At 43.0% G+C, this 23,802-nt stretch overlaps 1 protein-coding gene across 7 annotated transcripts in view; it reads right to left on the reverse strand.

Annotated features, from left to right (window-relative positions):
* CTBP1 (C-terminal binding protein 1) overlaps window positions 1–23,802 on the reverse strand; it is a 182,626-nt gene that overhangs the window by 55,104 nt on the left and 103,720 nt on the right. The window contains exon 1 of one of the 7 annotated variants that reach the window (XM_017820695.1): window positions 11,362–11,588. The exons of 5 other annotated variants lie outside the window; for them this stretch is intronic. In XM_017820695.1, coding sequence (XP_017676184.1) covers window positions 11,362–11,401 — 40 coding nt within the window. In that variant the 5' untranslated portion in view covers window positions 11,402–11,588. Of the gene's footprint in view, window positions 1–11,361; window positions 11,589–23,802 lie in introns of those variants that run through there. One more of the 7 variants, XM_017820698.1, reaches the window with a different exon arrangement.

The raw sequence follows: 23,802 nt of genomic DNA on the forward strand, positions 1-23,802 counted from the left end.
ATCTCCAAGGACAGTGACTCAATCACTGCCCTGGGCAGCCTGTTCCAATGCCTGAAAACCCTTTCTATGAAGAAATTCTTCCTAATGTCCATTCTAAACCCCCGGCGCAACTTGAGGCCATTTCCTCTTGTCCTGTCACTTGTTACAAGGGAGAAGAGACTGACCCACACTTGGCTGCAACCTCCCATTAGGGAGTTGTGGAGACAAAAAAGGTCTCCCCTGAGCCTCCTTTTCTCCAGGCTGAACAAGTGGACACACTCCAGCACCTCAATGTCCTTCTTGCTGTGAGGGGCCCAAAACTGAACACAGGATTAGAGGTGCCACCTCATCAGTGCCCAGTACAGAGGGACAATCAGTGTCCTGTCCCACTGGTCACACTATTCCTGATACAGGCCAGGATGCCATTGTCCCTCTTGGCCACCCGGGCACACGTTGGCTCATGTTAAGCCACTGTTGACCAGCACCCTCAGGTCCTTTTCCACTGGGCAGTTTTCCAGCCACTCTGCCCCCAGCCTGTAGCTCTGCAGGGGGTTGTTGCAATCCAAGGGCAGGACCCAGCACTTGGCTTTGTTGAACCTCAGACCACTGGCCTCAGCCCATCTTTCCAGCCTGTCCAGATCACTCTGCAGAGCCTTCCTGCCCTCCAGCAGATCAACACTCCCACCCAATTTGGTGTCGTCTGAGAAGCTGCTACGAGTGTCCTTGATCCCCTTGTCCAGATCATGGATAAAGATATTAAACAGAACCGGAGAGAGCCACGCACAGCAACTGTGTGGACTTGAGAAGACCCCAATACAAAATGAGCAAAAATCCCCTTTCTGTTTTATACAGACGGCATTTTTCTTGCTCTTTTCCATCTGGCACTTCAAGTAGCTGTCTTTACTTAACAGTCGTCTCGAAGTTTTTAATAAGTCGTACAATGTGCAAGCTCAAACTGAAAGAAATTATCCCTTACTCCTTCTCTTCCAAAGTTCAACCGTTAAGTAAAAATAGTTCGCAATCACATCTCTGTATCTCAGCAGGAGCAAGAGTGCTCAGTGCCAACACACCATCCCCATATTTCAGGGCACAGCACTTGAAGCTGCAGCCTCCTCACTTACCAGCACTTTGCCGGTTCGTTTGTGTGCACGTCCTGTCAAGCTAATTGGTGAAATACAACTTCCCGATTCAAATACACAGGAGAGTTCGTTTTTTTTTTTTACTGTTTAAAGAGGAAGAGCTTTAATGGTGGAAATTACATTTTTGATTTGGAAAAAGCAAGTCCTTCCATCACAGCAGAATATTTTGCACGGCGCTGCGTTCAGTCAAGCCACAGGTTGCCTTTTTAATAAGTGCATTTACCTTAATTCAGCTCACAACTGGAAGCTTGCTGCCTCCCAAACTGCTTCCCTGTGATAAAACAAAGCACAGACAAGATCTACCAAGCACCTACTTGGAGCACCATTAACTACAGAATCCTACTCCTAATTTGGTGCCCTTTCCCACAGACCTCAGAGTGTTTTCCCAGGTCAGCTCATCATCACTGCGTGCACCGAATGCAGGGTGGGACTGGGCACAGAAAAATTTGGTGAGTTATCCCAGGTCACTTCTGAGGCTTCTCACAAGTGTCAGAGGCCCACCATGACTATCTGGGCCATTCCACAGCCACCTGGGACATCTGCCAGCACTGCCATCTCTGCTCCCCTCTATCTTCCAGTTCTCCTGTTAAAAAATTAGACCAAATTTGCCCTGAAAGTCAGATCCTTGCACTTCACTTGACTTCAGCACTCACCCAAGACATTTAGTAATAAGAAACTTCTTCTATAAGCAAAGAAAACAAACGAAAAGACTTTAAGAAGGTGGTTCAGTTTTCATATAGGACAAAAATTTCCTAATATAGGTCCTTTGGAGACATTCCTTTCATAGAAAGGTACAAATCCCAGAGAAATTGTATTTATGCCGAAGTATGCTTTGAAACTAGCACACACATGCCCAACCTAAAGACACTGTAAAGTACCACATTTTGATTTGGTTTTGCTGATTCCTAAATATCTTAATGCAAATGTGAAATAAGCCTAGTTTACTCTTCAACAAAAGTTCAAACAGGCTTGCACTACCTTAACTAACTTGATTTAAAATTGTACTTAATTAAATGCAAGCAGTTTCCCAGGTATCATATGGCTTATTCATGGCCTGCTTCTTTCACTATGCACTTCTGTGATCAAAGACATCTTAGATGTAACAGGCGAGGTTATTTACCATTTATAAAAACAACTGCTGTTTAATCTTCTTTTTAGAATTAGTCTTCCAAAATGAAAATTAATTTTTACTAATTCTCTTTGAAAATCTGAGAACTAGACGACTATTGAGATCCTTTTTTCCTACACAAAAAAAAAAGAAAAAAAGAAAAAAAATTCCCCTCCTGCCAATAAATCTTTAGGGCATTTCAATAGCTGCTAGAATTGTGTAACACATACTTCGAAATATTCGTCATTTCTATAAGACAGTATCCCCAGGACAGTTAAAAACCCCCAACTTAATTTTTAATTTCTTGGAGGTTTTTTTTTTTTTCCCATTTGACTGGGGGTGCAAGAAAATAGCTTCTATTTATGTATTTGTTAACAGATTTTTTTAATGTATTTTTTGAAAAAAAAAAAAAAGCCACAAAGCTCAGAAAAATCACTACCAGAATTTCACAGGCTTAAAAAACAGTCCAGAGGGAAGATTCCAGAAAAGTTATGAAAATCAATGCAAAACTGCAATATTCACAGTACTTCAAGTTCTAAATTACCAGCTCCATGCAACAATATGCTGTTTTGTACTTCCTTTATTCACAAGATTAAGAAAATAAGACTCATGATTTTGGAGAGTCCTCATAATCCTGGGTCTTTCAACTGAGTGGCAGAACTTGTTCCTCAACTGCAAGTACTGAGCCAAACCAATCTTTGGACAAAATTTTAACAAGAAGGGTTACCCTGTAATAACATGGGTTTAGTCTGTAGGATGCAGCCATAATTCTATGGATTTGTGAGCCCACTCCAACTCCCATCGATATCAACCGGAAGCTGAGTAACTCAACATCCTGCAGGATCAAAATCTGCTAGGAAAGGAAAAGTTGTGCCTGCAGCTCACTGTTTCATCTTTGAAAACCTTCTCTATTTCTTTGCTCTGAGGAGATGGTTCTCACTGCTGAATATACAATGCTAGATTTAAATTTTAGAGGGCTGCAGGGTGGTCACGAGATAAATACCAAGCGTATTTGTACGCCTCTGTATTTGCAGTAAGTAAGAAGGGAAAGTCATCCGGATTCAAAATATGAAACCTTTTGAACAAAGACATGGTAAGAGAAAGCCTGGAACAGAATTCTGCCAAATATACAAACAACACACACAACCAGATGCAAAAGGCAATGTATTGTGAAACCCTTTCAAAACCATACAATACTATGGGAATTAAGTAAACTTAAAACTCCCCTGCAATACTCTCGTCATAGCTAATTTGTGATTTCCTGTACGCTCAGTACTAACAGCACAATGGAGCCTCTATTGTGGGCCTCCTCCCACAAGCTTTTAAAAAATGCAAGACATTCTTTTTATCTAGACTGGTGTGGCTAAAATACATCCAGCTCTACACAGATAAAAGGTCATTTTAGATGCTGCTTTGGCTCGCAAAAATTAAAAAAAAAATCTACTGCCTGGTGGTGCTGAGTTTGAAGCTCACAAAGGAGTAGTGCTGTGGCAGCTGAACTGCTGACCACCAAGCTTGAGCACGGCAGATGTAGGAAGCCACACCAGTTTCAGGGTAGCAAGAAAAGATTCCGCACTGAGAACTATCTGCAAATTCAACACCATTCGAATTGGCTTTGAGAGTCTCACGGGATCTGAAAAAAAATGAATGAAAATTTGACAGAATTCATGGCAGAAAGCAACTGCAGCATTAACTACAAATCTTGACTGAGGGGGAAGGTAGTGTTTCAGATGGTTTATATAGGTACTGAAAATTGACACTGCATTTTTTTTTATCTTAAAAGATCCTGAAGCCTAATACAAACCAACCAAAAATGAACAAGACTTTCTGCTGGTGCAGAAGTGAAAGACAGTAACCCTGGCACAGGCCAGGCCAGGCAAGGAACACAACCAGCACAGGCAGACACTTAGCATGCGGGAGAGAATTTGGTCAGGACGCAAAATAAAACCTAAAATGCTGCAGTGGCTTTGATCAGTATCTCAACGACCTTTCTTAGTCAAAAAATAGTGTGTCAAGACAGAATTAGCTGGCCAGTTCCAGTCAGCCTGGGAATGCACACGTACAACACTGAATTACTGAAGATCACTTCTCAGTAACGCTGATTATACGAACGGGAAAAATCAACAACGTGGGAAAGGCTGTGATACACGTTAATACTGTTCAGTGAAGCACCAGACACGCATTAAGATGGTTGGTAGACCACAAATGTGAAAACGCTCATTACCCGGTTGAAAATAAACAGTTTAACATATCTGGTACAACACATTAAAGTGGAAAAATATTTAAGTATCAGTTTAAGAGTTTGGAGACTGGCTTGTGGTTATCTCTGCTAAACACTTTTGTCCTGCATGACTCTGCAAAGGCTGAAGCTACGCACTCAGCAAGAGACAAACTGGCTGCAACCACCTAATGAAATTTGACTCATCTGGGAATTTTGATGAAGGGCTCCACACCACTGCTTCTGCTAAGCCATATATTTTCTTTATGGGACTGAGAGTGCCATGCTGCAAATATGCAAAAAGCAACATTAATTTTGGGTCGTTTGGCTTAAAATAGAAAGTTAATTCTGAAAATCCATATTTAGGTAAAGATCCCACAGAAGTTGATGGAAATTTCACAATTATAAATTAAAGATACCGGAATCTGCACCAGTGGCACAGTCATTACTGTCTGTCAGCCCCCAGCAGCACCTCTTGCTGACTGTAGGTCTGACTAACAGCTGCCTGAGGCAGCTCTCCCTTACTGCAAACCCTCCTGCACATCAGCCCAATCCGAGTGGAGAGCACACATCCTAGTACAGCTCCTTTCTGGCTCATTCCCCCAACTTCTGACTCACCCAGGAGCTATGATGACATACTGCGGAGCGAAAAAAACGTATGTGTAGTAGATCATGATGAAAATACCCTCCAGTGCTGCTTCCCTCCTGTCTTTTCCCTGAGCTCTGACTGGCCATTCCTCTGCTCGGCCAGGCACACGGGGCTTTACTGCACAGGGTGTATGCCCCTGCCATGGGAGAGGAATACAGCCCCATGGGAATGCAGCAGGGACAGCCTTGGAGAGTCCGATCTGCCACTCCTGCCCTCATCAGATCGCAGCCACGGGCTAATTCCTATTGATTGTGTTTAGAGAGTGGGAGAGAGGGACAATCTGCCACATGGTAGCAGCAACAGCAGTGAGCCTGGCTTTTGGAGGCTCTGATATGAGCAAAACAAAGCAGGACCATTCTGCTGCTGCCCCTAGAGCTCAGCATACCTAAGCCACTATCTGCTGTGGTTAGACCCTGCTCTGACTGTCCAACAAGGGTGAGGGCCCACATCCCTCTTACACAAGACCAGAGCCATTTAGGTAAACGTGTATAACACTGGGCTACCCATTGTGGTTTCCCCAACTACTGACATTTCTTGCTGCAGAAGGTCACGTGTGAACCAAGCACAGAAGGTGCAAAAGCCACATCTGCTTTAAAAGGCAGCAAAAGTTACTTTCTTGTCATGTTCCCCACGGTGGTGTGAGAATTCATCGCTATTACAGCTTCCATCACACCGCCCCCTTATCACAGGGTGTGTCCATGTCTGACAGCAGAAGATGGAATCCACCAAAAAATACTGGGGCTGTTCAGGAAGACCATTAGTGCACATCCAACAATACAGCATTTGGATGCACACAGGAATCTGGAACTGTGACTCAAGTCAAGTAAGAAATGTTTTTCTGCTTCTTTCCTTTTTTTGTGAGTTGACATCAGAGCTCCCCTAAATAGATTAAAAGGAGAGGAGGGGTAACATGGTGAGCCCTGGCACACACAGAGTCAGAAAGCATGAACAACTCTCACTGCAGACTTATGTAACTCTGCCGGTGGTGACACAACTTGCTGAAAGTGGTTTGGGCACACAGAAGGGACATCCACTGACCTGTAAACAGAACTGTTAAAATATGCCTTAAAATACCTCATGTAAAGAAAAATTATGTAATCACATTACCTCGTGCTTTAACGCTGAAACAACAAAGGCTTCATGTGCAACTGAAATAAAAGCTTTCTATTAGTACCACAACTTCACAATTATCTCAACAATTGTCCCCAGCCCCCAGGGCCAGCTTTTTCTGCTTTCTGCAGAGAATCCCTTCTGGCTGACTACCCTGGGAGGTTACACTGTAAGGAAGTTCCTCCAAAAGCCCCTTAAAATAGGCAGGTATAAAAAGAAAGATGAAAATGCAGGGATGAGCACCAGTCATCCAAAATAAATACCAGCATGAAACATGCCACTGCATTAGCAGTGCTCAGTTCAAAGAAAAAAAATCAAACAATGTCAATTTTCAATTATGTTGATTAGACACAAACTGGATAATTAGTAAATGGAATAATAATACAGGAAACATGATATGTTTGAGATGAAATGACAAAAATATTTCATAAGAGAGACAAGTTAATTTATAATCATCTTCCTCAAAAATTAAATTCTTGCTCTGCTATAGCAAACATAAACATGTTATGTTTTGCACATCAAAAAACAGTTAACCTATTCATCTAATGTACAGATGTTTTTTTCACTAGAGGTTTCTTTTGAGTGATTTCTTTTTATTTGGGGTTTAATTTTACCCTGTGAAGGTTTGTTTTGATTATTAATTCATTACTGTTGGAGCACCCATGGGGTAAGGACCTGGGTTTGGGGAGCCGTCCCCAGAGCAGCTCCCAGGTGGGTGCTCCAGTATCCAGAGCCCACGGGTGGGGCTCAGGAACGCCGAGCTCCAGATCCTCCCATCCCGCCGCGCCGCAGATAGCAGCTACCAGGCGCACAAATTACAGGAGCCCAGGGACTGTCTCGTATTCCTCGAGGAACCGGACTGGTTTCTGGTTGAGTTTAAAAACAGTTTGGAAGTTTTTACTCTCTTCAACCATCACAACAAAGCCGAACATCAAAGAGCCCCAAAAGCGTCAAAAAAAGTCTCATCCAGGGACTCTCAGCACCCTTTTTTGCACCATAAACATTTTGGGACACACTCCATTCCTCCTTCACTCAACACCGTCGCACGAGGCCGCACACCACTCTCACTCAGACAGGGCTGATGCTGCCAGATTCCCAAAACACTTCTGATCACATTAATCCTTTGGAGAGCTGGGCTGAGGATCACTGTGCACTGGAAAAGATTCTGCCATAATCACAGCTCAGAGATCCTAAACCGCCCACCACAACTGGAAGCACTCCCACACTGCTCCAGTTCTCCCGGAGGAATACTGGTGAGGGAGCAAAGGGTTACATTGCAGCAGGAAATGTTAATTTTAGATTTATCTGCAATGCATGTTTCCCTGATCAATTTGCAGATTAAAATGAACCATCATCTTTGCTCTCAAGGCAGCAGGGGAGAAAGAGACCCGAAACTACAGCTGGGAACTTCTGTCTTCCCAAACTGTAAATCCCTTGCTTTGCTGTCTGGGAGCGAGAAAGCACGTGTGGGTGAGGAACTAAGGCTAAAGGGCTCTGTACTACAACTTTTATCCTCACCTTAAAGTTTAGGACACGTATTAAAAGTGTAACTCCATCTCTACTCTCACACTAAATAAATAATTATGGGGCCAGGAGGTTAGGGAGCCTCAGAGGAGGCTGCTACGTTGCTGCACTGCCAACTGCTATGGGATTTGAAAAGCTTGACACATGCTGGAGTATCACCTCATCAATGTTCCCAGCTGGCTTGGGAGGCAAAAACCTGACTACTACTACACTTAAAGGCGGGTCTCTCACACACGGGCAGCCCAGCTCTCCAGATAAGCTTCAAGAAACACAGTTATTACAAATGCATGCTGGGTAAGGCAAGACAAAAAGGTAACAAGCAAGTGCAGTCCATACCTGCACAGTTTTGAGTTCTGTATTTCACATAAACGAATTAAAGATCACTTTGCTCCTCAGCGTCTTTGCTTAAAAGACTTTAAAATCTGTGCCTTTCTGCACACTTACCGCTGTTCCAACTATTTTCTGGGAAAATAAGCTTTTTTAACTCCCTTCTCCCACCCCCATACTTATGGAATTCGTGTAAACAGGTACTTTAGGAGACTGTCAGTTTTCTCCCCAAAAGGGATGGCCCAGCCTAGTCACCAACCTGTGGTTGATGTTCTTATTTGATAAGTAGGGACTGACTTTACATTTCAAAACATTGGCAAGTGCACCACTGTATCTGCAGGATAACACTCCACGTTATCCAGCCCAATCCTAATCTCTCAGATCACACTTTTGGCTGAGCGCTGTGACCGCTCTGTTTACACTGTAAATAAAACAACAGCTCTCAGAAACAGGGAGATTAATAAATTGAAGGATCTCCCATTTTTAACAAAGGGCAGATGCTATTTATCTTTATGATTCAGAAGGACAAGTCAAGAGGTAACCAAACTGACAAACCTAAGGGCACTCGTAATTTGTTTTATCGTGCTATCAGAACTCCACGTGATGATAAAGTATCACAGCATATACAATATTTACGATGATGAGCTTTCTACACGGAGCGTTCAGTTTGCTCAAACACCGCACGCTCCAGCTGCTCCTTAACTACGTATGACAACACAGAACTGAAAAATTCACAAAGGTGACTGGAGTAGTTTCATTTCAAAATAGCAGTTTCATTGACTAAACTCCTCTACTGAGCATGACTGCAGCAATTCTCAGCATTATTACTGTTTTACCTGCCAATTCAGTAATGAAATAACACGTTCACTGATGGAGAAATATTGGATCTGGTATTTGGGGCGGGGGGGTGTTTACAGGAGCACAGAGAACACACCACTGACTCTGCACCAGTTTACACCCTCTGTGCCATCAAACATAAACAAACTCCATTCACATCCCAAGTATTATTTTACATTAACAAAATGACAAAAATGAGGAACAAGCTTAACTCTCCCATTTCTCTCATCTGTTTATGAATTGCAGCCACCTCAGAAACACCCATTTCTTGTTCAGGCTGGGGGCAGAGGGCTGTTTGTTTCATTTTGGTTCGAAATACACCAGTGAATTGCAAGTGGGCAAAATATTTTGTCACTACCTTACTCTGGGGATGGCTGACATAATAATTAACCCAAGAAGACGGTATCTGTCAAACACTGCAGAATTCCAATATTGAAATCTTGCTGCCTTTGGGGGTCAATAAAGAGCAACGTTATAAAATACACTAAAGTTAGCAGTTTGGGCTGCTAATTTTACATGCCTGCCTCACCAACGCACAGCTAAAAATAGATAAACAGATAAGAGCACAGAACAAAGGGATGCACTGGACAATTATCTTTCTGCTAGCATTCTAATTTATACTCAGCTTTTTAACCCTTTTTGTTTATAAAACAAACAGATTTTTAAAGTGTTACTCAATGCAATCTCAACCTGAAATAATTTAAATATATTTTATTTTTCTTAGTATTTTCTTGTTCCCTTCCTAGCGGGATATAATAATGAGATTTAAAATATTTTAATAAGGGCACCAGGCTACTTGCCAGGGGGCTTGAATACTAAATAAGAATATTTACATCTTTTAAGACCCTGGAGGAGGAATCAGTGCAATGCACTCGAAACACGTATGCACATCTCAAATATGACAGTTAATTTTAATTCACTGGGAAAGAAAGTACACATTCACTTCACTTTATTAGGCCTCATTATTATCAATGAGGCCAAAGGGATGATTATCTTTAGCTGCTCCATCGTGGCCTAAAAGCAAACATTCTTCCTGATAAAGGCAACTTATTAAAATATAAGGCAATGTTAAATTGTTCATTTTTTAAGTTACAACAGGTGAAATTTCGAAAACCTACACTGATGACAGCGTTTTCTACCATTATTTTGTCCAGCTCGGTACTATGACTGAAATCCTGACTTTTGAATTTAAATTTTGAGGGGAAAACAAAGCAGCACAGCAGATTGACTCATAGCTACACAGTAAACAGGCTCATTCTCTGCTTTGTAGGCTCCTTTTGGTATCATTTGCTTACAAAATGATAATGTTTATAAACAGAATCGACATTCTGTCTCCGTATGTCTGGGGGCAGGAGAAAAAAAAAAAAAGCACCTTCAGATTAACATGAGAATTTATGCCAAGCAATTCTGGAGGTGTATCTGAAACAACACCCCGTGCATATTATTCATGTTACCTTAAACAACACAGGCATAAATGCATGTTTTAAATAAAACTTAAAAAGAGTGAAAAAATAAAAAAGAAGATGAAAGAAGAGAAATTGATATTTAGGGCGCAGAGCCTTACCTCTGATACACAACCGTCCGCAGCTCTGCCAAAACCACCCCACTAGCCAGGCCTTGAGCACTTTTTACAGCAATAAAACGCTGCTTTTAAACTTCCTGTTTATCCAAACACCGGCCCAGCTTTCCCGCAGCTCCGAGCCCGCACCGCTCACCCCATGGGCGAGAGGGGGCACGGAACACCCCTAATCCATCTTGGGGGACAGAACACCCCCAATCCATCCCGGGGGGACGGAACACCCCCAAATCCATCCCGGGGAGACGGAACACCCCCAATCTCCTCTTGGGGGACAGATCACATCCCAAAAACCCCTCTCCTGGAAGGACGGAACACCCCAAATCCCTCCTAGAAGGGCAGAACACCCCAAATCTCCTCCTGGAAGGACAGAACACCCCAAACCCTCTCCTGGAGGACGGAACACCCCAAACCCTCTCCTGGAGGACGGAACATCCCAGATCCTCTCCAGGAAGAACGGAACACCCCAGATCTCCTCCTGGAACGACGGAACACCCCAGATCTCCTCCTGGAACGACGGAACACCCCAAACCCTCTCCTGGAAGCACAGAACACCCCACGCTCCCTCCCGGGCGCAGCTCCGGGGCCGTTCGAGTTCGGCGCTTCAGGACGACTCTCGCACACACACCCCCCTCCGCCGCTCATTTTTTTTTATTCCTCTTTATGTTTTCACCAAGAATAAAGCAGCAGCAGCACCAGCAGCAGCCGCCACCGGGCAAAGTTGCGCCGGCGCTGCGGCCGCCAGGGCACACGGCGGTGACGGGCACACAAAGCGCGGCGGCGGCGGCCGCTCGTGTGCGTGTGTGTGGTGTTTGTGTTTGTGTGCGGGTGTGTGTGCGGGTGTGTGCCTGTGCCTGCGTCCCCCGCCCCGCCGCGACCAGGCCGGATGATTACCTAGAGGCAAGCCCTTGTTCAGGAGGTGCGAACTTCCCATGGAGGCGCCGCGCTCCGTCCGCGCCCGCCGCGGGGAGGAGAGTGGTGAGGAAGAGGAGGAGGACGAGGAGGAGGACGAGGAGGATGCCGGGGGGCAGCGCCGCTCGGAGCCGCCGCGGCAGCCGCGGCATATGGCGGCCGCTCCGTGGGCGCCCCCGAACTGAGCGGCGCCTCGGTGCGCGCGCCCCCGCCGCCGCCGCCGGGCGCGCCCCCGCCGCCGCGCGCACGCCCGCCCCCGCTGAGGGAGGGGAAGGGCGGGGTGGGGCGGGAAGGCGGAAATAGGGAGCGGCCGCCGCCGCCGCGCCCCCCCTCGCCCCCCCCCGCCTCCGGCTCGATCTCCTGGTTCTAGGCACGCTCCGAGGCCAACGAGAGAGCGGGGCGGGAGTTTGGCCGCTCGCAGCGATATCTGAAACTGCCCGGGGACGCGATGTCGCCACGGTTTTGTTTTGGTTTTTGGTTTGTTTGGTTTTATTTCTTTTTGTTTGAACTTCAGTAAAATTAACGCTCGCTGCGTTCACAGGATGGGTCAGGCTGGAAGAGACTCCAGTGGGCCATCTGCTCCCAACCTCCCTGCTCAAGCAGGGTCATCCCAGAAGCACATGGCACAGGATTGCATCCAGACGGTTCTGGAATATCGCCAGTGAGGGAGACTCCGCACCCTCTCTGGGCAACCTGTTCCAGCGCTCGGTCGATGCCACAGGGAAGTTCTTCCTCGCTCTCAGGTGGAACTTCCCGTGCATCAGTTTCTGCCATCCTGGAATACCAGCGTTTCTGGTGTTTCGCTATCGCTGGGGTTCGGCATTAAGGCTTTTCGCTCTTACGAATTAACAAAAACGAAAACAAGTAAAGCCATAACACCTTAATTTTGCCCCCAGTGAGGATCAGCGCCTCCTGCATCCTCCCTGACCCGCCCAAGGAGCCCCAGAACGGCATACTGTGGGGATCACCGCCGCGAGTGGCGACAACGGGTTTAAGGAGAAAGCAGCGAGCTGACCAAATTTAATACAACAGCCACCGAAATCCCTCTCCACTGGAGAATCCCGCACATTCCCACTGAGTCCCGGCGGTCCCCGGGTCCCGCGGGGCTTACCCCGCGCCCGCCATGCGCCTCCCCTCACAAACAGAGACGGCGGCGGACGCGAACCAAACTCGCCGCCGCGCCCCCGCGGCCGCTGGGTCTGTCGACGGCGGCCCCGCCCCGCCCCGCCCGGGCGCGGTGAGGGAGCGGCGGCCGCCATGGCCTCGCCGCCTCCCGCCCCGGGGTTCTTCGCTCCTCAGCGCTCCTGGCTCCGCTCCAGCCCTCCCGGGAACTTTTGTACCTCTGGCACAGCCGCCCCCTTCCTCCTCTGCCGCAGGCGGGAAGCGGAGCCGCGGCCGCTCGCCCGTCCGTCCCCTCCCACAGCCGAGCCCGGCAGCGAACGTCCCATCTTTGGGCTTTTCCCAGAAATAAAGCGATCCGTTCCTTGCCAGCAGACGGCCCCAGGGACCCGGACTCCCCCCTCGGATAAGGACAGGGAGTCCCTGGGCAGCGAACAGGAGCGGTCCACTGGGATAACTGACATAGCTGTACATCTCGCTGTGGGGTTTTTGGGAGTTGGTTTGTTGGTCTGAGAGGGGAATATTTGAACCCAAAGGTTATAAAGGGTGGTTTCAGCCTCCCAGGTTGTGCGGATTTCAGGAATCCGCCCAAGGCACGGCAGCCTTCAGCAACTTGGCTCCAGTTCCCTAATAACTTGTTTTTCAGACCGTTCCCCAGGTACTGTGTCCATTTCATGGGATTATCCAGCAGCATTGGGAGGTAACTCCCAGGACAAGTTGATGCAGCCTCCGACTTATCTTCATTTTCCTCCTGTTATTCCTGGGAAAGCCTTTTGTGGCTCAGCACAGACGTCTCAGACATCCCTCAAACAGCACAGTTTCCCTAAATTCTCACTGTGCATCACTAGGGCAGCACCAAGCCAAGTGCCTCATGAAGTTTGTAAATAAATTTGGGTTTAATCACTTTAAAGTGGTTAACCACTTTATTGCCATTTATAGATGTTAGCAAGTATAAAAAGATATACATATCAAAGCTGTTAAGAAGAAAATAATGATTTCGCCCCACACACACACACACTGCTGCAGTTGCCATGTGGCAAAGTATCAGCAGGAACGAGTATTAGGGGTCAAACACGCTTAAACCACAAGTGAAATATCTGTGAATGCCAATATGGATATGGAAGCATCTCCAGGGGAAAATTACTACTGGAAAATGAAAAATTCGGAAATTAAATTAAGAGTTCAGTTACATTTTTTTTTGTAGAGAAACATAAACAGAGCACTGAGACCATGTCCTTGGTGGGGTTACATGACTGGGCAAATGTTTAGATCTAAACTGGAACTGCTGCTTCGGGGAGGGAGGGGAGTGTGGCACAAAATATTATGACAAGGGGAGTGCTCTAAGTGAGGATAAGTTGGCATGATGAACAGATGGAGGATTCAATAACAGGAGGTTATTAATACTGCAGTTTGGTATTCTCTGCGCTACTTCGTGAAGGGATTCATATGCTTGCTCTTTTTCCTTCCTGATTGTACACAGACCTAACAAACACACGCACTGTAGGTAACGCCGGCACACACATCACAAGTTCACGTTTCCTGGGAAAACATCATGGGCTGGGTCCTCAGCTGGTTGTAACTGGACCAACTGTGTTCCCTTCAGCAGCAGAAAGCTGAGTTGCACCTGCTGAAGGAGAGAGGTTATCTGACCCCGGCTCCCCGGCCGAAAGGTCTCTCTGCCCTGCTCCTTGACAGCTGCCACAAGGCACCTGCTCTACAGAACAAACCGTGCAGACTCTCAGGATGGGAAAGGACACAAAATAACTCAAGAGCCGTTCAAGTTTTCCTTCAGAACACAAAGTAATGTTCTTTCTGCCTGAGAAAATCGAGCTCGCTTTCACCCTGAGTTCAGCCCTTCTCTCCTGTACGGCTGTCAGTGGCCTAGTTTTAGACTGGACATGAGAAAATCCAGGAGCAGACCAGCTGACTTCAGCCAAGCCTTTCACTGGCTCTCTCCTTTTTGCTTCCTACTTTCTCCAGCTCGCCTCTGGGTCACCACACATTCAGGCATTTCACAACTTTTACACTGTGGCTTGAACAGGTACATCTTCCACGAAACCTAACAATCCCCATCCTCTTACTGCATTTGGGCACTGCTGTCACTGCAACATTTTTTTTTGTAACAACTATGTAACACAGCTGAGTGTCTTCTGTGTCTTGCACTAAGAATTATGGCATTTTTCAAAACCCCCAAACTGTTTCTTGGCTTCTTAAGAGTCAGCTGGAGGAGCACATGTGCTGAAGAGCAAATACATTGTTTTAAGTGTATCTGTTAACAGCCATATGTATTATTTAAGTACAAGTTTTATTCCCCTCAGAATGTGCAATCATAAGGGCATGACCTTGGGCTTTCACAAATTAGATACATTAGAGTTTGCTATCTATAGCAGATGTGACTTTGAAGATACTGAAAGAGGAAGTTTTACTGTTGTATCATCTAAGCAACCAGCCAAGATACATGTTGAATGTTTTCTAAAGTGAATAATGAGGTTTGACAATTTTCTTACAAGAAGATACCGCTATTGTGTGCTCACAGATTTTCTTTGGTTTGTCATAGTTGTACGTGCTGGTTCTTTCATGCATGTTTTTGCTTCATTATCAAACAGCCGTCATGCATTGTAACAGTTTTTAAAGCCATAAATTTAAAACCTTTATGCATTTTTAATCAAAATGCAAGATTATATTTCAATGGAATATCTTAACTTTTGTCAACAAAAAAAATCTTGCAGATGCTATTAGGAGATCCTAAAAGGGATTTATGTCAAAAGAAAAGAACTGTTGGATAAAGCAGCCCTAACACTTAACTTCATCCTAAAAATAGATCTTTTAAATGTATAATCAAAGGAAATCAATTCAATTTATTTAAAATCTAGAAAGAAGACTTTGTTTGGATTTAAATATTTCCTTAATTTTTTCACTCAGATCCTCAAAGGCATTTGTTTATAAAACACACAGAGATCATCCTACTTTGATTTTGCAATTGCGTATTTTAATTACAGCTCCTTTTTTTTTTTTAATTTCTTTAGGTATAACTTCCTCTGTGTAAAACTTCCCACTGTAAGACGCAAATGCTTTCTGGCTGATGTGAAACTCATTTTGGAGAAACATTTTCAGCAAATTCTGAGTGGGAAATTGAAAAAAAAAAAAAACTGACTAAAGGGAACCACTTCATCTCTAAGAAATGGTGGTCATCACAAGCATGAAAAAAAATAGAGGACCTTCATCTGCTGTTTTAAAAAATGTTTGCTGAAGGATCAAAGTTACAGAATAAAGTTACGCTTAATGAACAAGAAGTTCGGCTGGGTCAAACATGCAAAGTCATTTTTGAAATGCCAAATGTGCATTGCTCCCTTCTCAGAACGGAACTGCTCCACCAGCTCTGCACTGGAAATACCGCCCGTACAAAAGTGACAAAGTTTATAGTGTACTGAATGAATTGAAGAATAAGTTTCCTTCAAAACGAGTGAACACAAAAAATCTCTCTCCTCTGATGTTATCTGTATTAAGTGACTAAGAGATTTTCTTCTTGATCTCACCCTCTTCATACGAGTGCTAAAAACACAAGAACTAGGGTGGAATTAAATCCGCTGCATTTTCTGGTTGTCGGGAAATGAGAGGTATTATTTTCCATCTAGTCAGGAGGAGTTAACAGACATTTCCAGGAAGGTCTGTGTTCTGGCTGAAGAGAGAAAGAAGATAGAGATGAACAGAAGAAGAAACCTATCGAGAACCATTAGTGGATGTCAGCCATTGTCCATCTGTTCACAGTGGAATAAATCCAGACCTGAAGGAACAACTGCAACCTGCCCCATATGGCTCCTTCCCTTCTGCGCTGGCAGGGCTTCTTTGGGGATTTGACATTGGATGAGGTAAAGGAGAAGCGGCACAATCTGTGTTCCCAGGGACAAACAGCCAATTAACATGAAAGGACAAAAAGTGGGTTAGTGACCCAGGGAAGGTTTCCTCCTTCTCACCTGCCTGAAATCTTGGAGCTCATTCAGACTGTAAGTTGCACAGATACTGTGCTGAGGCTCCTGCTGCTAATGAAACCTTAAAAATTTACCTCTACCTACTAACAAAATCCTCAGTAGGTGAGTGAGACCACTGATCCAGCTGTCTCCCAAGGTGTTAAAGAAGGCATTTAGAATATATTATATTCACATTCCATTAAAAATTATAATGCATTGTGCTTTCAACATAAGGAACGAGCATAACAACATTCTGCATTTACTTTTATAGAACTAGATTATTGAGTAGTAATTTACTTCTCAAGTTTTAAATCAGTCTGGGCCTTGTCATGAAGCAAAGTACTATTTTTTAGATGATTAAGGGAAGTAGGCTCCGACCTATGCAGAGTAGTTATGACGTCTGGCTGTCTCTTTAAAATTATAAGGAGAACCAGATACTCTTTATGATGCTGCATTCTGCATGCAAAGAAACAGATCTACATATTAAGGCCAACTGAAGGGATCAAAACCCACAAGTCTGTAGTAGATTCAATAACCTGTTTGGTGCTAGTAATTAGGGTAATATGGAGAATAATGAACCATCCAGTGGCCTAAGCAGAACCAGTGGATGTCCTGAGTAAACTTGCTACTGTGGGTGTATCTTCAGGGCAGTCTGCTGAGAAAATCAACAACTGCAGAAAACCAAACTCAGGAGGTACCTTCACCTACGTGGATTCAAGGGTAGGACACTTGCCTACACCACTTCCAGAAGAAAGGAGAGATGCTCAGGCTGGATGGATCTCTGCTCTAGCTCTGAAGCCACAAGCAGTTCAGATTTTCCAGTGTTACTCCAAATATAAGGTGATTATCTGCTTAGAAGAGGGATTAATTATTCTGGCCTGGCCCCATGCTAAAGCAGCAGTGGGGCATGTCTAGGAGATGCTGTATGCTCATACCCATTTGGACTGGCAGGAAGCTGGTGCTCTCTGGGCTACAATTTGCACTCCACCTCCTCTTTAGTTCTCTTCTAACACACTTGGCATCTTATTTTTGTCAAAGTTGCACAAGTATTCAGGAAAAAAAAGCAACAGTTGNAGATAGTTTTTAAGTTCCCAAACAATTATATTTGCATTTATGAATGTCATTCATTCACTAGGTGGCAGAGAGAGCATCCTACTTCCTTGTTTGAAACGCGCACCACAAAACTGAGGATGCCCTCGGGAAAAATACAGACAGGTATGAAATCAAAGCAAAATTTCTAAGCATTTAGCTGGAGACTTTGCTCTGAAACTACCCATGAAGCTTACCCATCTGAAAAACTAGCATGGATATTAAAGGATGCAAAAAGCAAAACAGTGTTACATGAAAATGTCCATTTTCTGCCAAGGACCTTGAGCATGACCACGCAGCAGGATTATATGCATTTATGACATTGAAATGAACTCTCTTGCTTTGTCAAATTTACTTGGGATGATGACAAGTTTTCAGTCTTGAATTTCATCCTCTTCCAAACTGAACACTGCTTTGTACCCTCATGAAATACTGCACTACCAGCACTCCACTATCACCTACCGCTAAGATAAGAGAGTGGTTCACTACTGAGCAAAAAGTGACCTCTAGTGAATCCTGAGATTTCTAGCTCCTGAGACACACGACATCCCCCTGGCAGCCCCCTGCCTGTCCCTGACTGATCACATCTACGTACAACTAAAATCTGATAATGTTACACCCTGACACCACTCAGCAGCTGCATTCCATCCATCAAGCACTTCAGGTACCTTCAGGAACTCTCACTGTGAGCAGCAGCTATAGTAAGGACATTTGAAAACATCTGCATATTGAAAAAACCTGCATACGTTTGTTTAAGCACAATAAAATCTGCCTATTGAATAATGTTAGATAATTCAGTGGACTATAATAAAAAGTGCAAGCTCATTTAACTAATTTTAATTTGTTTTAAAAAGTAGTATATCCAGAAATTGGTAACCAAACGAGAAAAACATTCTCTTAAATATGTAAAAATAATGTCGATGATCAGTCCTTTCTACTCTAAGAAAGCAGGAAAATTAGAGGAGAGAAAAACAGTAGCAAAGAGATGGGCGGTGAAAATCAATTCCATAGTTACAACCTATGGAACAATACACAGGCTAGGCAATCCATAACAGTGAATGGTCGATGATTTTAGAACAGTAAAAAGAAACTAGCAAGGTTTCCTGTGTAAAGCACATACCCCATTAGCCACAGAAACACATTCCATGTTCTCTGCCTCCATGTACCTCGCGACACACTAATATTTGTAACCCTCTCCTAATACGTGTATCTTTTTCTAACAAACATTTCATAGGCAGCTATGGAGAGCCTCACCTTTTATTTCTTCATTAAACCCAAACAGAGACTGCTGTGCAGCTTTTTTACTTCCCATGCTCAAGACTTAAAACTCAACAGCTGAAAACTAAACCTCCAGAAATCCTTATCCCTTTGCAAGACTCCTAAGACACAATTCAAATCCTAAAGGACATCAGTTTATGTGACAACTTACACAGTGATACAAAAAAAAAAAAAATACTGAAAAAACCCCCTTTGTATTGCTGTATAATGCAGATAGAAGCAGCCTGTTATCCCAGCATAAAGGCTGCCTGATCACACTACTTATATTCCTATAACATAGAATTTCTCTACGGAAGCAAAGGCGATTCAAATAGGTGATAATCAGTATCAACAGATTTACTGCTACTTGAGCTAATCGGTATTGCCGAATACCGCGACTTACAGACTAAGGCAGCACTGAGCGTTATGATAGGATGGTATTATTTAAAGATTAATGGATAAACTTTCCAAAGGCCTTATCATATTGCACGAAGAAAATGCTGCAGAGAGAGCACATCTCATGAAAATGTTTGCTAAATCATTGTCTTTTTAACGGTTCAACTCTTCTACACAGGAAAACACCATCTGACAGAGATGTTTTGTTCAATTTGTATCACAGCACAGCACAACTGTGGTCCTACAAGTGTCTTGTGGGAACTCCATCATCTCACAACGACCATTACTCCGACAGCAGAGTCACTGGTGCACTTTTAAAGGCAGCTACTGTTGTGCCAGGCAGGCGTTGGCAAGGTGGCTGGGCTGACACATCTGCAGTGTTTGTGAGTCACGGTGGCACTGTGCAAAGCCCACACAGAGTTCATCACGAGCTATAAACACAGAATCAGAGAATCCTTTGGGTTGAAAAGACCTTTAAGATCACTGACTGCTACCATTAACCCAGTGCTGCCAAGGCCACCGCTAAACCATGTCCCCAGGTGCCAGGTCTACACGTCTTTTAAATCCCTCCAAGGACAGTGACTCAACCACTGCCCTGGGCAGCCTGTTCCAATGCTTGGCCACCCTTCCCATGAAGAAATTTTTCCTAATATCCAATCTAAACCTCCCCGGCACAACTTGAGGTCATTTCATCACAACAGTTATTCACAGGGTATCTAATACTGCTTTTGTGTAATGAACTATTATTTTTCACTACACTGATGTGCCATCTGAACTACCAGATCACAAGTAACACAATAAACATTCAAAAATCTGCAACTCTCATGCAACCAACAATTTTAAAGTTTTCTCTTCCATCATGTAATTCCAGGGAAAATCTTAAGGTATACAAAACCTATTTTTTTCCTTCATATTCTTATGGTTTATGTGGGTCTTATTTAATTCTATGAGCAGCTGAAGAGTCATTGATATCAGCATACTCTTGTATTAATTTGTATTATTTTATGTATCTCCAAGAATGATCACAGAACAGGCTTGCACATCACTTATGGAAGAGGAAAGTTCAGCAGACATAGACAAAAAGGGAAACACTTCCATGCAAACAGATTGGGTTCTTAATTAAAATGATTTGATACGCCTTATGAACAGTGCAAGTTATATCACAGATGATGAAGTTACCTTAGGAAAAATGTACTTTAAATTAACTACTGGAGGCTAAAGACAACTGAGCTGTAATAATAAGTAAATGTATATAGATAGTGTATAAATAATTAATTCGCTTTTCCTGAAAGACCTGGAAACAAATGAGAACACGCTGTGTATCGCTGTACTGTGCTGATCTCTAACTGAAGTGGCTTCCAAGACCCATGACCCAGAAAGGTTAAAGTTTGTGTCTTTCCCAGAGGCTGCACCTCTATGATTAACATTACAGAGAAACCCACATCAGAAAGAACTATCACCAGAGAGGAACAAACAATAATTCATGGAGATAATAAAAAGTCTAAGGAGCAAAAAAAACGATCCTACCTTGGTTCAACAAGAGTATTTTGAATGTTTTTCCTTTCCAGGAACACAACTGTAACTTTTACTAAATACCAAGTACTGGAAGGGATGATTTTTTTTGTTTCTTGAGGTTTTACAATCACAAGCAGAATTAAATGTTCCCAGTCTACTCCTGGATATTTCCTGATGAGAGATTTCCAATTGTACTAAAATCTATGGATGTTCTGAGATGCAGACAGATGTCTGCGAGGCCACAGGCTGAGGTCATCAAACTCATCTCATTTGTGACCTAAGCTGAGTCTCTTGGCTCTCTTAAAAAAAAAAAAAAAAAAAGGAGGGGAGGGGGGAGGATGATGGAAAGGACACCAAAGAAACTATGTGNTCCTGATGAGAGATTTCCAATTGTACTAAAATCTATGGATGTTCTGAGATGCAGACAGATGTCTGCGAGGCCACAGGCTGAGGTCATCAAACTCACCTTAGTTGCGACAGGAGCTGGGTCTCGTAAATCTCTTAAAAAAAAAAAAAAAAAAGGAGGGGAGGAGGGGAGGATGATGGAAAGGACACCAAAGAAACTATGTGCTAATTTATCTAAAGAATTTTTCTAGTTAATTTTTTAAGTTAATAGCAAACACACATTTTGGTAACATATGGCCAAGATGACGCACATTGAGAATATACATAATATATTTGGTCATCTATCATTAACTGCTCCTCACAGTAATTACTGTTTCTGGTATTATTAGCAGGCAACTGTCTGTTATCTCCTGCACATCTAACCAACCAAATTTTAAAGAACTCACATTTAAATCTCATTTCAAAGGCAGTTTTACAGCACTAAGTGAGCTAAACTGCTTCAATTTATATATGTATATTACATAAATTTTCATTTATCAACGAAAAGTTCAATTTCTTGCTCTTGAAACATTCAAAGAAAAAAGTACCACACTGATGCTGACATCATTTTGGCTGCTAAAGGGAAGCTAAAATTGGGTCTCTCAAAGCTGCAGGCAAAATACTACAATGGATAACAAATATTCCTTGTGTATACATGATTGGAACGGCTGTCTCCATTGGGCACTGACTGTACATTGTGGAGCACAAAATGGATTCAGAGAAGATTTTATTGTTAGAATCAGTTCATATGGACATGCAGTATTCAAACAGTTTATTTTACAATCACTGCTACCTGCTTCCTGACCCCACAGATACCCTTTTGCTTAAAACAACCACTGAACTTCCAAAACACTACAAAAATCCACCATGTAAATAAATATAGCACAGAGGTTTCTATTAAAAAAAAAGAACAGAGATACATTGATAGCAAATTTTCTGAATTTTTTTCCCTTTGATGGCTGCAGGGCAGTCCAAATTTCTCCATATAATCCACTGTTAGCATCAACACTGTTTCTGTTCTGCCCTTAAAAAAACAGAAAAGGAGAAAAAAGGTTTTGCACAGGAGCATTAATAGTTCCACTTGCCCTGTGGCAAATGGGGAAAATATGTCAATGTGAATTACTGTACTGTCTCCATGGATCAAGATTTCTCTTAGTGCTTTCAAAATTCCACTAACAGAAACAATTGCTAAGAGCATTTGCTACTTAGCCTGCTATGCTGGAATCAAATAAGACCCTAGGATCAACTAATGCTAAAATATTATCTTCTCTATTGATTTTCTCTCCCTACATTAACTGAGGAAAGAAACAGCTGAATAATTTTAGCTGGAAAGAACACTGGATCGCTCTCACAAGGACATCCAAAGAACTTAAATAATCAGGATAATTGCAAAATAGAATTTTGAGCAGCTTACACTTCCAGAACTGTAGGAATATCACAGTATAATTTTACTTCATTCTGACCCAAACAAGTTGCACTATATATTCTACTCACTACACAGAGTTACAGTGGGGAGTGGAATATCTCTTCTTTACAGAAACCAAGCACACACACACAGATGCATTGGAAAAAATAGTTCTAATTGTGTGCAGTTGTGCATGCACATTCAGATGCAAAGGAGTGAGCCAAATACTATTAAAGACATTCCAAGTCCATTTTCTCTACTGGAAGGCTACTTTATGGGTGTTTTATTAAATTCTTTTTTTATATATCTCTTGCCTAGTACAAGATTATGGTCTCAATTAATTAATAAAGTACAATTGTTGAAATTCTTGGGCCATTGGGCAGATCTGGTATGAAAATTTATTTCTAAACTTGATCTGGCCAACAAGACTGAACAACTAATGAAATCCAGACACATGTACTTACACACTGTTGATTATTTCTACCAAATAGCAATTTATTTTCACTAGAAAAGAATAATCTTAATTCTTGTACTACATTCATCACCAGGATTCATACACATCTAGCAAATTCATCTAAGGCAACCATGAAGATGCAACAAATTAAGAGTTTTGCAAGGTGTCTGAGTTAGCAATACTGACATTCTGGTTTAAAAAGTTAGTGCTACACAAAGCTAAAAATAAAAGATAAAAACAAACACATATTAAAAGGATTATGATCCTTAGGACACATTTGTCAATGAAAAACCTCTCTCAGTAGAGATGGTTCTAATGGGTATTTGTCATCACCTTCACCAACGATGTGGACATAGATAGAAAATCTTTGCAAAAATGACTGTGAACATCATAAAAAGAATAATAACTGTCTAAAAAATAATAGCAAAAGTGCAATCACACAGTCATTTTGGATCACAGATAAATGAAAGTCACAGATAAATGAAGTAACAAAACATGCTTTAATAAATCCAAGCTTTGCCATTAAAAAAGACTACTGTCACACTGACAGGGTAGGGAATTAGAGCCTTAAAAGTGAGTGCAACTCTGTCAGCTTCAAGAATTACACCTCGACATGAGGAGGTAATGTTTTCCTTGAAAAAACTGCTAAATTCAAGTATGGAGGAAATCTTTGCCATTGTGGACAGGATTACCAACATTATAAACAGTGAACTGTTGCTGCCAGCTCTGGCATCTACATTCTGTATGGTCAAAAGTGTACAAAAAGAAAAACTCAATGCTGATGGAAAAAAAGCCTTGAAGAACACAATGTATTCAGATTGCCAAAAAACCCGAGA

The sequence above is a fragment of the Lepidothrix coronata genome, unplaced genomic scaffold, assembly GCF_001604755.1.
Source record: "Lepidothrix coronata isolate B3197 unplaced genomic scaffold, Lepidothrix_coronata-1.0 Scaffold85, whole genome shotgun sequence".
Taxonomy (NCBI): domain Eukaryota; kingdom Metazoa; phylum Chordata; class Aves; order Passeriformes; family Pipridae; genus Lepidothrix; species Lepidothrix coronata.